Source organism: Myotis davidii, unplaced genomic scaffold, assembly GCF_000327345.1.
Source record: "Myotis davidii unplaced genomic scaffold, ASM32734v1 scaffold539, whole genome shotgun sequence".
Classification (NCBI taxonomy): Eukaryota; Metazoa; Chordata; class Mammalia; order Chiroptera; family Vespertilionidae; genus Myotis; species Myotis davidii.
In genome coordinates, this window is record NW_006290028.1 from 1,646 (window position 1) to 13,846 (window position 12,201).

The following is a 12,201-nucleotide window of genomic DNA, read 5'->3' on the forward strand; positions in this document are numbered from 1 at the left end:
GGCGACTGTCCTCCACGAGCGGGTGCTGCTGGACGCTGAGCGCCGGGAGCGCGAGGTGACACCCCGGGGGCCTCCGCTCTCTCTGTGTGCAGGGGTGGGGGTCAGAAAGCAGGCGCTAGGAATAGATTCCCGAGCAGGCCCGGTGGGGACAAGGCCCGGGAGGGGTTTCGGGGTGAGGAGCTGAGGGGTGAAGCTAAGGGCTGTGCGGGTGAGGTCGGAGCCGGAGCCAGAGGGCTGGAGGTGACGCCCGGGGCTGCCCAGGTCTTGGGGAATAGGCCTGGGTGGTACTGTGGGTGGCACAGACCTGGCACTAAGCATGAGGGCTTGCAGTGGGCCAGTAGGTGACAGCAACAAGGAGGGACGGGGACGGGTGGCACCACCGATGGCACTTGTGCCAGTGGAGGGGGATTTTGTTAGAAGGAGGGGAAGTGAAGTAGGGCTGCTGGGTGTCCTCTGGGGGAGTCAGATGACCCACTTCCTACACGGGCCGGACTCAGGAAGATCTGATGGCTTTGGCCACACTGTCAGCTTCTCTCCCATTTCCTCTGCTGGCAGTGGGGACAACACCCATCCTCACCTGGCAGCGTGGGTGGCAGGAGAGGTGCTTGGCCAGGTGCAGGGAAGCAGATCGGCAGCGGGAGTTTTTCCCGCTCCAGGGCGTTACATTTATATCCTTGAGAGGACCAGAGGGGGCACCGCCAAACGGGTGCCCTCTTCCCCGCGGGGCACCGCCAAACAGGGGTGCCCTCTTCCCCGCGTGCCCCCTGGTCAGCCTCGCCGGGGGCGGCACGAGGAGGGGACACTTCGCAGCCAATGCTGGCCCCCTCTTGTCACTCATCCCCTGTCCCCTGGTGGACACCGCAGGCCCAGCTGAGAGCCGCGCTGGAGGTCACCCGGCAGCAGGCCACCCAGGCCGAGAGCCAGCTACAGGGGCTGCAGCAGCGAAGCAGCCAGATCCAGGTACCGGCCTGCCTGTCCCACCCCCCACTTCATGTTGCGCTCTTCAGGCAGCCACCAGCTGGCCCCTGGGACCCTGGGCAGTCGGTGTGAGCCACCCTGACAATGCCTCCCGGCATCAGGGAGCGAGGGGCTGAATGGGGGAAAGAGGTTCCAGGCACCCTGTCTCCCCATATCTGCACCCCTCCGCCCAGTGGGCAGGGGTGGCCCTGGCCACCCTAGGCTCCTCCTGTGCCCATCCAGAGCTCGGCCTGCAACCTGGCTTCCATGGTCTCTGGCAAGTTCAGCCGCCTGCTGCAGGCCCTGGAGATGCGTCGCATCAAGGCACTGAGGGCCATCGAGGTGGCCAAGACACGGGCACTGGCACAGGCCCAGGAGGAGGAGCAGCGGCTACGGGGCCACCTGGAGGCCACGGCTGTCTTTGACCGCTGGACCCAGGACCTCCTGGAGCAGTCGGATGACCGAACCTTCATCCAGGTACCAGGACAAAGGGTGGCAGGTTGAGGGACCAGAGTGCCTGCCCCTGGCTCCCGGCTCACTGCCGCTGCCCTGGGACTCAGGGATCACAGCTCCTGGCGCCCCCAGGGCCTCTGGGGCCACTGACCCCTCCACAGTGGGATGCAGATCAGCAGCTGGACGGCCTGAAGGAATTTCTGAACCAGCTCTGTGGCCTCCTCCTGGACAATGGGGACCCCCGCGGGGCACCAGCTGAGGCGGCTGACTTGGGTCCCCCGGGTAAGGCTGACCCCAGATCTCTCCCTCACCCTGAGCCCAGCTGTCCCTTCCACTGAGGGTGGGAGGGTGGGAGTGGAACCTCCATGAGCACCCCCCTAACACTGCTTTGCCCCCTAGAGACCCCAGATGCCCTGGCATTGGTCCCAAGCCCGGTTTGTCTGCTGAGGAGAAAACTCTGGCAGAGTAAGGAGGCCCAGCACCTGTGTGTGCACCTGTATGTGCGTGTGAGTGCATTGTGCACACATGTGGATGTGGGTGTGTACACAGGCACTGTGAGCACATGTGTATGTACACATGTGTGTGTGTGGCATGTACTATGATTGCCCTGTCCATGCCCTTCCCTGGGTCTGGCCTCACCCCGACACCCCTGTCACAGGAGGCACAGCTCCTACACATGGAGCCAGTATAGTGTTTAAGGAGGGTCTAGGCCAGTGATGGCGAATCTATGACATGCGTGTCAGCGGTGACATGCGAACTCATTTTTTTGGTTGATTTTTCTTTTTTAAATGGCATTTAAATATATAAAATAAATATCAAAAATATACATCTTTGGCCATAACTGGTTTGGCTCAGTGGATAGAGTGTCAACCCGTGGACTGAAGGGTCCCAGGTTCGATTCTGGTTAAGGGCATGTACCTTGGTTACACCCCAGTAGGGGATGTGCAGGAGACAGCTGATCAATGTTCCTCTCTCATCAATGTTTCTAACTCTCTATCTCTCTCCCTTCCTCTCTGTAAAAAATCAATAAGATATAAAATATATATATATATACACACATCTTTGTTTTACTATGGTTGCAAATATCAAAAACTTCTATATGTGACACGGCACCAGAGTTAAGTTAGGGTTTTTCAAAATGCTGACACGCCGAGCTCAAAAGGTTCGCCACCCCTGGCCTAGGCACACAAAGCTGGATCGGCCGTGCTTCTTCCACTTCTGTCAGGTTACTTCTCCTTCCGGACCTCAGTGTTCCCGTCTGTGAAATGAGGCTAACGGGGTTCCGCCTCAGAGGCCGCCGCCAGGATTGAGCGCTCGCTCAGCGGGCAGCGCGCCCAGCAGGGGTTTAATGTGCCATCAGTGGAGCGTGGACAGGCACAGGCACCCTGCCCGCTCACCTCCAGCCCCTCTCTCCCCAACAGATTACCGCAATCTGACCTTCGACCCAGGGAGTGCCAACCGCCACCTTTACCTGTCTCGGCAGGACCAGCGGGTGGAGCACCGGCGAGAGCCCCGAGGCCTGGTGGAGCCGGGCAGCTTCGAGCTCTGGCAGGTGCAGTGTGCCCAGAGCTTCCAGTCTGGACGGCACTACTGGGAGGTGCACACGTCGAACCACTTGGTGACACTGGGCGTCGCCTACCCCGACCTGGCACGGCACAAGCTGGGGCCCTACACGGACAACATCGGCCGTGGGCCCAGCTCGTGGGGGCTCTGTGTTCAGGAGGACAGCGCCCAGGCCTGGCACAACGGGGAGGCCCAGCGCCTCCGAGGGGTGCCAGGGAAGCTGCTGGGCGTGGACTTGGACCTGACCTCTGGGTGCCTCACCTTCTACAGCCTGGAGCCTGAGACCCAGCGCCTACACACCTTCCACGCCATCTTCACCCAGCCCCTCCACCCTGTCTTCTGGCTCCTGGAGGGTCGAACCCTGACCCTGTGCCATCGGCCTGAGGCCAGGCTCCCTCCAGGGCTCCAGGAAGAGGCCTCGGGGCTCAGCTGAGAAGGCACAGGATGGAACTCTGGGCTGGGCACAGGAGCCACCATGCCTGTGTGCCCACGAGCAGCCCCAGCCCCTGGCCTGGGGACCTGCGGCCACAGCTCTCATGGGGCCAGCTGTGGGCCAGCAGATTGACTCAGGGTGTGGCTGGGCCACTTGTGGGGGTGGAGGGACCCCCAAACTGGAGTTAACTTTCCCAACCTCTTTGAAGGGGACAGGGACTAGGAATGGAGTCAAATGGGAGGCCCCTGCTCCAGGCAGAGCCCAGTTCCAGGGGCGCCTGGGCGTCAGAGGCAAGGGCAGCGCCCAGGGACTCCTGGTCCTACAGGAGAGCCCGTGCAATGTGGTCCACGCCACAGGCTGCGGCAAAATAGTGCACTCGCGGCTCCAGCGTGCCTCCCAGAGACAGTGTAGCCAGGGGAGCTTCGGGTGTGGGGCGAAAACCGCAAACTATTCCTAGACACAGTCTACAGAAAGGTGGTTTCTACCTCCTCCTTCCCTGTCTCTATCTCTTCTTTTTTCCTTAACATTTTGCTATATTTTAGTTTCTCTTATTTTGTACATCCTTGTGGCTGCCACTCCATAAACAGTTGTGTTTTCTACATTTTTATGTAACATAAGCGTTTTTCACGTTATAAAAATTGTTTCCTGAACGATGACCATATAAACATCATTCTCATGACTGTCAGGGTTTTATTGACCCATTATCGGACATTCAAATTGTTGGATTTGGGCTCATAAAAATATTGCCATGATGAGTATTTTTGAGCAGGTTAGGGCGTCGTCCCAATATGCCAAGGTTGTGAGTTTGATTTCTAGTGAGGGACTTACCGGAATTAACCAATAATGCATCAGTAAGTGGAAGAGCAAATCAGTATTTCTCTCTCCTAAAAATAAAGTTTTCCTAAAGGATAGCACATGCAAACACTCCAGAAAGTACAAAATCTGTATTTGGTAGAAGTGTATCGCCCTCCCGCGCTGATATCTGGCCGTGGTCACTGCCACGGTTGCAAACCCCATCTTGTGGCCTTGCTCCTCGGCCGTGTGGCTCTCTGGTCAAGGACAGGGCCAGGCCTCAGGTTGGTGCAGCCTGGGCAAGGAGCCCCCAGGCAGATTCCTAAGGTGTGGGGAGTTCCCCAATCTTGGGAGGGGGCATCATACACTGGGCAGCCTGACAGAGTAACAGGAGGCAGCCAGGACCTCACTGAACAGCCGGACTCTGTGGGGAGGAAGCACGCTTCTGGCTACCCCAGGGCACAGCGTCCAACCATCGCTCCTCATCCGAGGGCCCCCACACACGTGTCCTGCTGGCTGAGCCCACACTCTGACAGGGACAGAGACAGGAAGACGGGCTCCCTTTCCGCTTCTAGGGGCCCTTTATTCTATGAACGTCCTTTTTCATCGGAGTGTTGGTCCCTTCCTTACTGTTCTGGATCGTGACCATTAGCCTGTATGTCACGTGACGAGATGCTACTGCCATTTCTATGGTGGGAAACGGAGCAGTGCTGCTCTATGTGCGGGGACCAGCGTTTACAGATCTCTCGGAGAGCTCCTGCAATGTCCTCGGTCTGCCTGACTCGGGCAGAAAAACGCATTGGCAGAGAGGGAAACGAAGCGTGGGCTTTGGGGAGTAACCTGGGACTAGCCAGTGGGTGTTGCCAGCGTTTCTGCCCCCGGCTCACAGGTCTGGGCGTCTGTGTGGTAGAATCAGGAGGAGGGACACAGACAGAACAAGGCCGGGAGGGCAGGAGAGACTGTACAAGACGGGCCCTTACAGCACAGGAGGTGCCCGATGGGTCCCGGAAATACAGGGGGAACACTTTGTAAAGTATATGACTGTCCAACCGCTATGCTGGACATAGCGTATGAGTATGAATACAAAATAATAATTAAAAGTTTGAATTTAAAAAAAAAAAACACTAAAAAATAGCCCTAGCCTGTGTGGCACAGTGGATAGGGCATTGGCCTGTGGACCAAAGGGTCCCAGCTTCGATTCTGGTCAAGGGCATGTACCTTGGCTGCAGGCTCCTCCCCGGCCCAGGCCCTGGCTGGGGCTCATGCTGGAGGCAACCAGTCTACGTGTTTCTCTCACATCGATGCTTCTCTTATCCCCTCATACTCTCCCTAAAAATCAATGGAAAAAGTATCCTCGAGTGAGGATTAACAACAACAATTAACAACTAAAAAATAAACAAATCTTTGAGGGGCTGAGGAGCCAGGGGAGTTGGAGGGAGTTGGGCTGGAGGTCAGAGAGGTGAGGGGCAGAGCGGAGGCGGCTCTCCCCGAGGCAGGACGGGAAGGAAGGGAGCCGCACAGCAATGGTAGGAAACGAGGCTGCAAGTGAGGCGACTGGAAGCTAGAAGACAATGGAGCCGGGCCTTTGAGAGTCGGAGAGGAAAGGCTTTCCAGGCTAGAATCCCATACCCAGCCAGACTGTCAATCAAGGTTGAAGCCTGAACAAAGACCTTGGCGGGCACTTCCTCACCCAGTCCCAGGAAGCTCCCAGAGGACTTTGCAAAAGCAAAGAAGTAAGTCAGTGAAGGGAAAGGAAGGGCTGGGATCCAAACAATGGACTTCGACAAGGAAGGCAAGTGAGTAAGAATGTAAATCTCCAGGGATCTGAACACAGCACCCACACCAGCTCACGGCGCCTGAGAGCATGCTGTAGCGAGTGGAGGTAGAGGCCGGAAGGAACTGGCTGTGTGTGGGAGCAAGAGTCGAGTATGCGGGGCTCGGGGCTGCCAGTTTTTATTATTCTGAGCCTCATTCCATGAAACCGTTTACCTTTTAGGTACTCTACTGGGAATGTGCCCGCAACCAAGGTACATGCCCTTGACCAGAATTGAACCCGGGACCCTTCAGTCCGCAGGCCGACGCTCTATCCACTGAGCCAAGCAGTTAGGGCCTTAGGTACTCTAAATATGTTATTTGAAATAAACACATGCAATTTTTTAAAACTTCATTGAAAGCCTAACGAGAAGAACACGGCGTGGGGCCCGTTTCAGTTTCTTTCATAGACGCAAGCAGAGGTGGGCGGGCTTGTGGGTGACCCTCCTGGGCTGGGCTGCTTTCGCTTGTTCATTTTTGTTTCCGGTCGGCTTTTATTTATTTCTGAAGCAATACTGCAACCAGACAGGCTCTTCGATGAGGGTCAGGATTATTGTCAGCCTGCACCTTCTGGGTGTAAATTCTTCCTCCTCCGCAGGACTAGTTATGCGACCTGCATGGCAAGAGAGGGAGCCTGTGGGAATTCCATTTCCCATCCCTCACAACAGTCCTTGTAAGGGTAGAGGCAGAGGGTGATGCGGGCAGGGGCGTGCTCCAGCAGAGCTCAGCAGTGCCAGTTACCCTTTCCCCCGAAGAGCCAACTCACTGAAAAGGAATGACTATGTTGGGCAAACAACTTTAAAGCTATGATAATGCACGTGAGCTATCAAAATGCCACCCCCCGACAGATCAAATCGCCATGCCTTCCTGGGGGCGCCGGTCTTCCTGAACAGGCTGTGGGGTAGGAGGCAGAGGGCCAGCTGGGACGCGCCCCCGACAACCCGCACCCCGAAAGGTACCCCTTTCCCCTCCAGAATCAGGCAGGCCTGTGGTCTCGGCCAGCCCAGGAGCCGGGAGGCGCTGACACCTGAGCCTCTGAGCCGCTCCTGGTCTTGGCAGACAAGGGACCTTCGAGATCAAGGGCTCCCTGTGGAAACCAGCGTATGGAAGTCATTACCCGCCTTCCCGCCAATGCAGGCCCGCCCAGGCCCGCTCCTGAAGAGCTGTCTCTTCCCGCCCTGAGTCCTAGCAGCTCAAATGTCATTCCTGATTCCCTGCCTTTATCATTAATCCCCACCCCCCCACCCCCGGCAGTGAAGAGCACCTCTCTTTCAGTGTTTTTAGCTCTTTGCTTTCTTCCCTCCGGGGGAGGAGGATGTTAGGTCAGGTCAGGGGGCCCTCCATAGCATATTTCCAAAGTAGACATTCTTACCCTGGGTTCCTGGGGAGGGAGTCTATCTGTTTTCATTGTCCTCCAGCTGCAATCGAGCACTTTTCTCTGTTGTGCAGGGAGAGAACACACCACAACGCTACTAGCAATACCTGTGACTTGTCACCAATAGAAATTACAGACATTTTCAGAGCGTGTTGCCATGGTGACAGAGAAGTTGGAATACCATTTATGCTCATCACTGTTTCAAAGATACAGTAACTGTTAGGCCCCATCAGATCTTGTTGTTTATTGTGTTAAAAAAACAACAACACATATAGCCCGGCCAGCATGGCTCAGTGGTTGAACATTGACTTATGAACCAGGAGGTCACGGTTAGATTTCCTGTTAGGGCACATGCCGGGGGTTGCAGGCTCTATCCCCAGTGGGGGGCGTGCAGGAGGCAGCCAGTCAATGATTCTCTCATCATTGATGTTTCCATCTCTCTCCCTCTCCTTTCCTCTCTGAAATCAACAAAATCTATTTTTAAAAATATATATTAAAAAAATAAAAGCATTACATACAATAAAGTGCACCATTTTAAATGCATAGTGAGATGAGACTTAACAAATGCCTCCACTTGGGGAACCGCACCCCCAGCCCTGGGCACACCACAGGTGCCCACGCGTGTCCATGGACCAGAACTGAATTCCCCAAACAAGGGGTTTGGGAGAAGAGAAGACACTAACTTCCCATTTCGGGGTTAGGAAAGTCCCGGTTCCCGTGGGGGGGCGGGGGTAAATGGAGTCGCTAAGGGGCACAAACACGCGCAATCAGCATTTCTTCTCTGCGTCAGCAGCGCCGGGCTGTGCTAATGGCGCAGAGACGGGCAGGAGGTCGAAGGTGCTGGCTGCGCGACACTGTGGCGCGCCCGGCCTGGCCACACCAGGGGGAGGCTTGCAGGGCAATGGAGGGTGAACTCCTTCCCAGTTTCCTTCAAGCGTGCTGCCCTCGCTCGCCTCCTCTGCCCTCTCTCACCCCTGCAGCAGCGCCCGCCCCTCAGCCCCGCGGACCCAGGAGGACACACCGCCCAGGAGCCCCTCGAAGTCAGGCGGGGCCCAGGGCGGCCGAGCAGGCAGAGCGGGGGCGGGTGTCAGGGAGCAGCAAAGGCTTGCCAATCCTTCAGCTGCCAGCACTCCCGGAAGTTGGTGGAATAAGTAAATAACTCTCTGTCCTAACGGGTGTGCACTCGTGGCTTCCACAACAACGAAGCCTTCTGGGCATCCTCTTAGACCAGCTTGACTCAGCAAGGCAGAGACGTGACTAATTCAGCAAGCATGACATTCTCTGAGCCAACAGCTGCCAGCAGTGCACTGAGCAACCCTAGCTTACTCAGAGCCAGGGTTTCCCAGAAGCAATGCCACACCTACAAAGTGCTCCCTTTCTTAAAAACCCAGAGATAAGGCACTAGCAAGGATTTACCTGTACATTTAACTGTACACACTCGCAAGGAAACAAAGTTAAAGGCACTAGCAAGGATTTTACTGTACACATTGATAGAACTGATGGGGGTTGGTGGTCCACACTCAAATTAGAGATGCTCTGTGTAAGGGAACATGGCACCCAGCTCTCTCTTTGGCCCGGTGCTTAACAAGAGCAACCGAGAAGGGGACAAATGGAGGAAAAGGATTTGGTGTCAACCCAGTGTGAGCTAGGACATCACATCCAGACAGCGTTGTGGAAAAGGAAGCGACTGTCTGGGTTGAACGCACTCCTGTACGTGACACTAAATGTTTTCCCACTTTATTTTATTAAAGAGAGTGGAGTATTGCACTCCCTTACTATTGGGCTGCTTTCACTAACTACTTCCAAAGATCCCCATTTTGTTCATGTTCTTCTGGAAGTTGAGGGTCTTTGCTGTCCCTTCTAGCCCTGGCAACGTCATCCGCTCGCGATGGGATGGGCTGATGCGGGGACACAGTGAGAACGCGAAAGGACGCGGAGGGTGGGCAGGGGCCGGAAGCCCAGGTGGGGCCCATGGGGGTCTAAGGCAGGAGGGACCTGGGTTAGGCCCTGCGGGTCCTGGGCAGCTGATTCCCGCAGCGCGGCTGGTGAGACCGGCCAGTTCGTGCGGGCCCGGGCTCCAGGTTCGCCCAGCGGAGGCCGCGGGTTTAGATGGGTGTGGCAGCCACTGGAGAGCGGCCGGAGCACACAGACCGCTCTGTCCAGCTGCTCCGGGGCCAGTGGTGGGACCATGTGCGCGGTCCTTCCTGCTGCCTCCGCCCCCAGTTTCCTTTGGCCTCCAGCCCGGTCTTGGCGCTTTGGCCTTGGGATTTTCCGTGTCTCCAGCCTGAGCCGCCGTGACTCATAAGACCCAGGGGGTTTGCCCGGAATCCCCATTTTTAAGGCCTGGATTGGGGACACGGACTCTTTGGGGACGGGGTCCCCAGGACAGCTGAATGGCCTCTTGTGCAGCCCCTGCTCCCTCCATTCTCTGCCTCTTCTCCACCGAAGGAAGTTCTCAAATGAATGACATTGAGGACCGCGGATGGCCTTGTACTTGCCCGCTGGTCAGAGAGGGGAGGCAGACAGCCCCCAGCCAGACTGTGCTCCCCCTGGGCATTTGGGAACAACACCCACCTCGGCCTGAGGCCCGCCCTCTGACATATTGTGGGGCATCACAGCCACCCCCAGTCCCACCGGTGCACCGATACCATGCCCACCTCGCCCCTGCCCTGCCCCGGGGTGAGGCCTGGGACCCCAGGGCAGGCTGTGGCCTCTGCCAGGCTCTGTACTCATGAAGATGTCACCCACAGGCCGAGCAGCCCAAAGTGCTGAGTGCCGTGGAGGACCGCATGGACGAGCTGGGCGCCGGCATTGCCCAGTCCCGGCGGACCGTGGCCCTCATCAAGGTCAGCCCCGACCCTGACCTCGTCTCCTCCTGCAGGAGGCTCCTGGCACTGTGAGCTCGCAGCGTGGTCTGGTCCCCTCCAAGGAGGCCTGTGCCCGGGGCATTGCCCAGTCCCAGTGAGCACGAGTGTCTCCCCCGACCTGGCAGAGACCCAGGGCGGCTCCCAGAGGGTGGGGTGGGAGGGGACAGCCACTTCCCGGGGTCTTGAAGGATGGGGCCCAAACAGTGATGGTCTGTGCCCTCCCCGCCGCCCCCACTGTCCGGTGCAGAGCGCAGCGGTGGCTGAGCGGGAGAGGGTGAGCCAGCTGTTTGCGGAGGCTGCAGCCACCCTGCAGGGGTTCCAGAAGGAGGTGCTGGGCTTCATCGAGGAGGGGGAGAGCGCCATGCTGAGCCGCTCCTGGGGCAACCTTCAGTGGCTGGAGGAATAGCATAGCAGGCTGAGCGGGCCTGACACAACCTTAGCCAGGCCCCTGAGGCCAACTCAGTCCAGCTTCCTGCAGGAGCTACTGGCACTCTGCTGGCCCTGGAGGAGGGCTGTCTCACCCCCGCTGGGAGGCCTTGTGGCTCGCAGGGCCTTCATGGGCATGTATCTGGCACAGGAGCTGCTGGCACTCAGGCTGGCCCTGGAGGAGGGGTGCGGCCCTGGGCCTGGACCCCCGCGGGAGCTCGGCTTCACCAAGTCATCCCAGGCTGTGAAGGCGGTGAGAGAGGCGCTGGCCGCGGCCTGTGCCAGCCAGTGGGGGCAGCTGCGGGGGCTGAGTGGTGACGAGGACGGGCCGCACAAGCTCGGCCCAGAAGGTGGGTGCCCCTCCAAGTGACTCACCTCCCAGGCCCCCGGCCCGGTGCCCATCCTGCAGAGGATGGAAACTGCCTGTTGCTGGGCAAAACCGAATCCTGCCAGTGACTGGAGCCACCACCCCGTAATGACCAGTCAGCCGCTTTGGCCGGAGCCGACAGGACGGGGCGGGCGGGGCTTCTCCCCACCCACCCTTTAACTTCAGAGGGGCTGGGGTCCGGGGGGCAGGTGGGGCAGAGGCAGATTCCGAGGGCCAGGCGTACCTGTGAGCCAGGATACCCTCCCTGGGTGGTGCGCCTGTCCCAGGAGGCTTGGGGTGCTGGGAGGAATTGGGGGAAGAGGGAATTGGGGGTCACGGCTTTGGAAGGGGCACCTTGCAGAGCAGCCCAGTCCCGGGGAGCTGACGAGACCCCTCCGCTGTCTTCTCTCTGCAGCCGATGCTGAGTCCCAGGACCCAGATACCAGCAGCCACCTGGACAGCGAGGTGCCCCGGGATTACTTCCTCAAGTGTGAGTGCACCCTGGGCTCGGCCCTCCGCACACGGGGCCCCCTGACGGCCGCAGGGCTGGCCCGGCCCTGGAGTCCCTCCTTGTCCATGGGGTGAGCTAGGCCAGCTCATGGGGCGCGCTCCAGCAGGGCTGAGTAGTGCTGGCTGCAAAGGTGGGGCGAGGCTGTGCTTGGGGAGGTGGGCACCTAGGGGAGGGTGTCCTCTCTGGCCGTGCCCCTGAGCCCCGCGTCTCTCTCCCGCCCGGGGAGCAGTTGCCTACATCGTGGACCTGGACAGTGACACGGCGGACAAGTTCCTGCAGCTGTTCGGCACGAAAGGCGTGAAGAGGGTGCTGTGTCCCATCAGCTACCCCGAGTCCCCCACCCGCTTCACGCACTGCGAGCAGGTGCTGGGCGAGGGCGCCCTGGACCGGGGCACCTACTACTGGGAGGTGGAGATCATCGAGGGCTGGGTCAGCGTGGGCGTCATGGCCGAAGATTTCTCCCCACAAGAGCCCTACGACCGGGGCCGGCTGGGCCGCAACGCCCACTCCTGCTGCCTGCAGTGGAACGGACGCGGCTTCTCCGTCTGGTTCCACGGGCAGGAGGCGCCCCTGCCGCACGCCTTCTCGCCCACGGTTGGGGTCTGCCTGGAATATGCCGACCGAGCCCTGGCCTTCTACGCCGTG

General features: G+C 58.6%; 2 protein-coding genes across 2 annotated transcripts in view; both read left to right on the top strand.

Annotated features, from left to right (window-relative positions):
- Positions 1-4: 4 nt before the first annotated feature.
- TRIM65 (tripartite motif containing 65) lies at positions 5-4,083 on the top strand (the record flags this gene model as incomplete). The annotated part of the gene is made up of 6 exons (XM_006762786.2): positions 5-55; positions 865-960; positions 1,201-1,434; positions 1,518-1,692; positions 1,810-1,875; positions 2,832-4,083. Coding segments are annotated over 6 exons (1,197 nt in total), but the record flags the coding sequence as incomplete, so codon positions are not given.
- A 6,038-nt stretch (positions 4,084-10,121) lies between these two features.
- TRIM47 (tripartite motif containing 47) overlaps positions 10,122-12,201 on the top strand; it is a 2,667-nt gene continuing 587 nt past the window's right edge. Inside the window, 6 exon segments of the mRNA XM_015563301.1 lie at positions 10,122-10,231; positions 10,500-10,668; positions 10,671-10,726; positions 10,830-11,028; positions 11,461-11,535; positions 11,786-12,198. Coding sequence (XP_015418787.1) covers positions 10,175-10,231; positions 10,500-10,668; positions 10,671-10,726; positions 10,830-11,028; positions 11,461-11,535; positions 11,786-12,198 — 969 coding nt within the window. The 5' untranslated portion in view covers positions 10,122-10,174.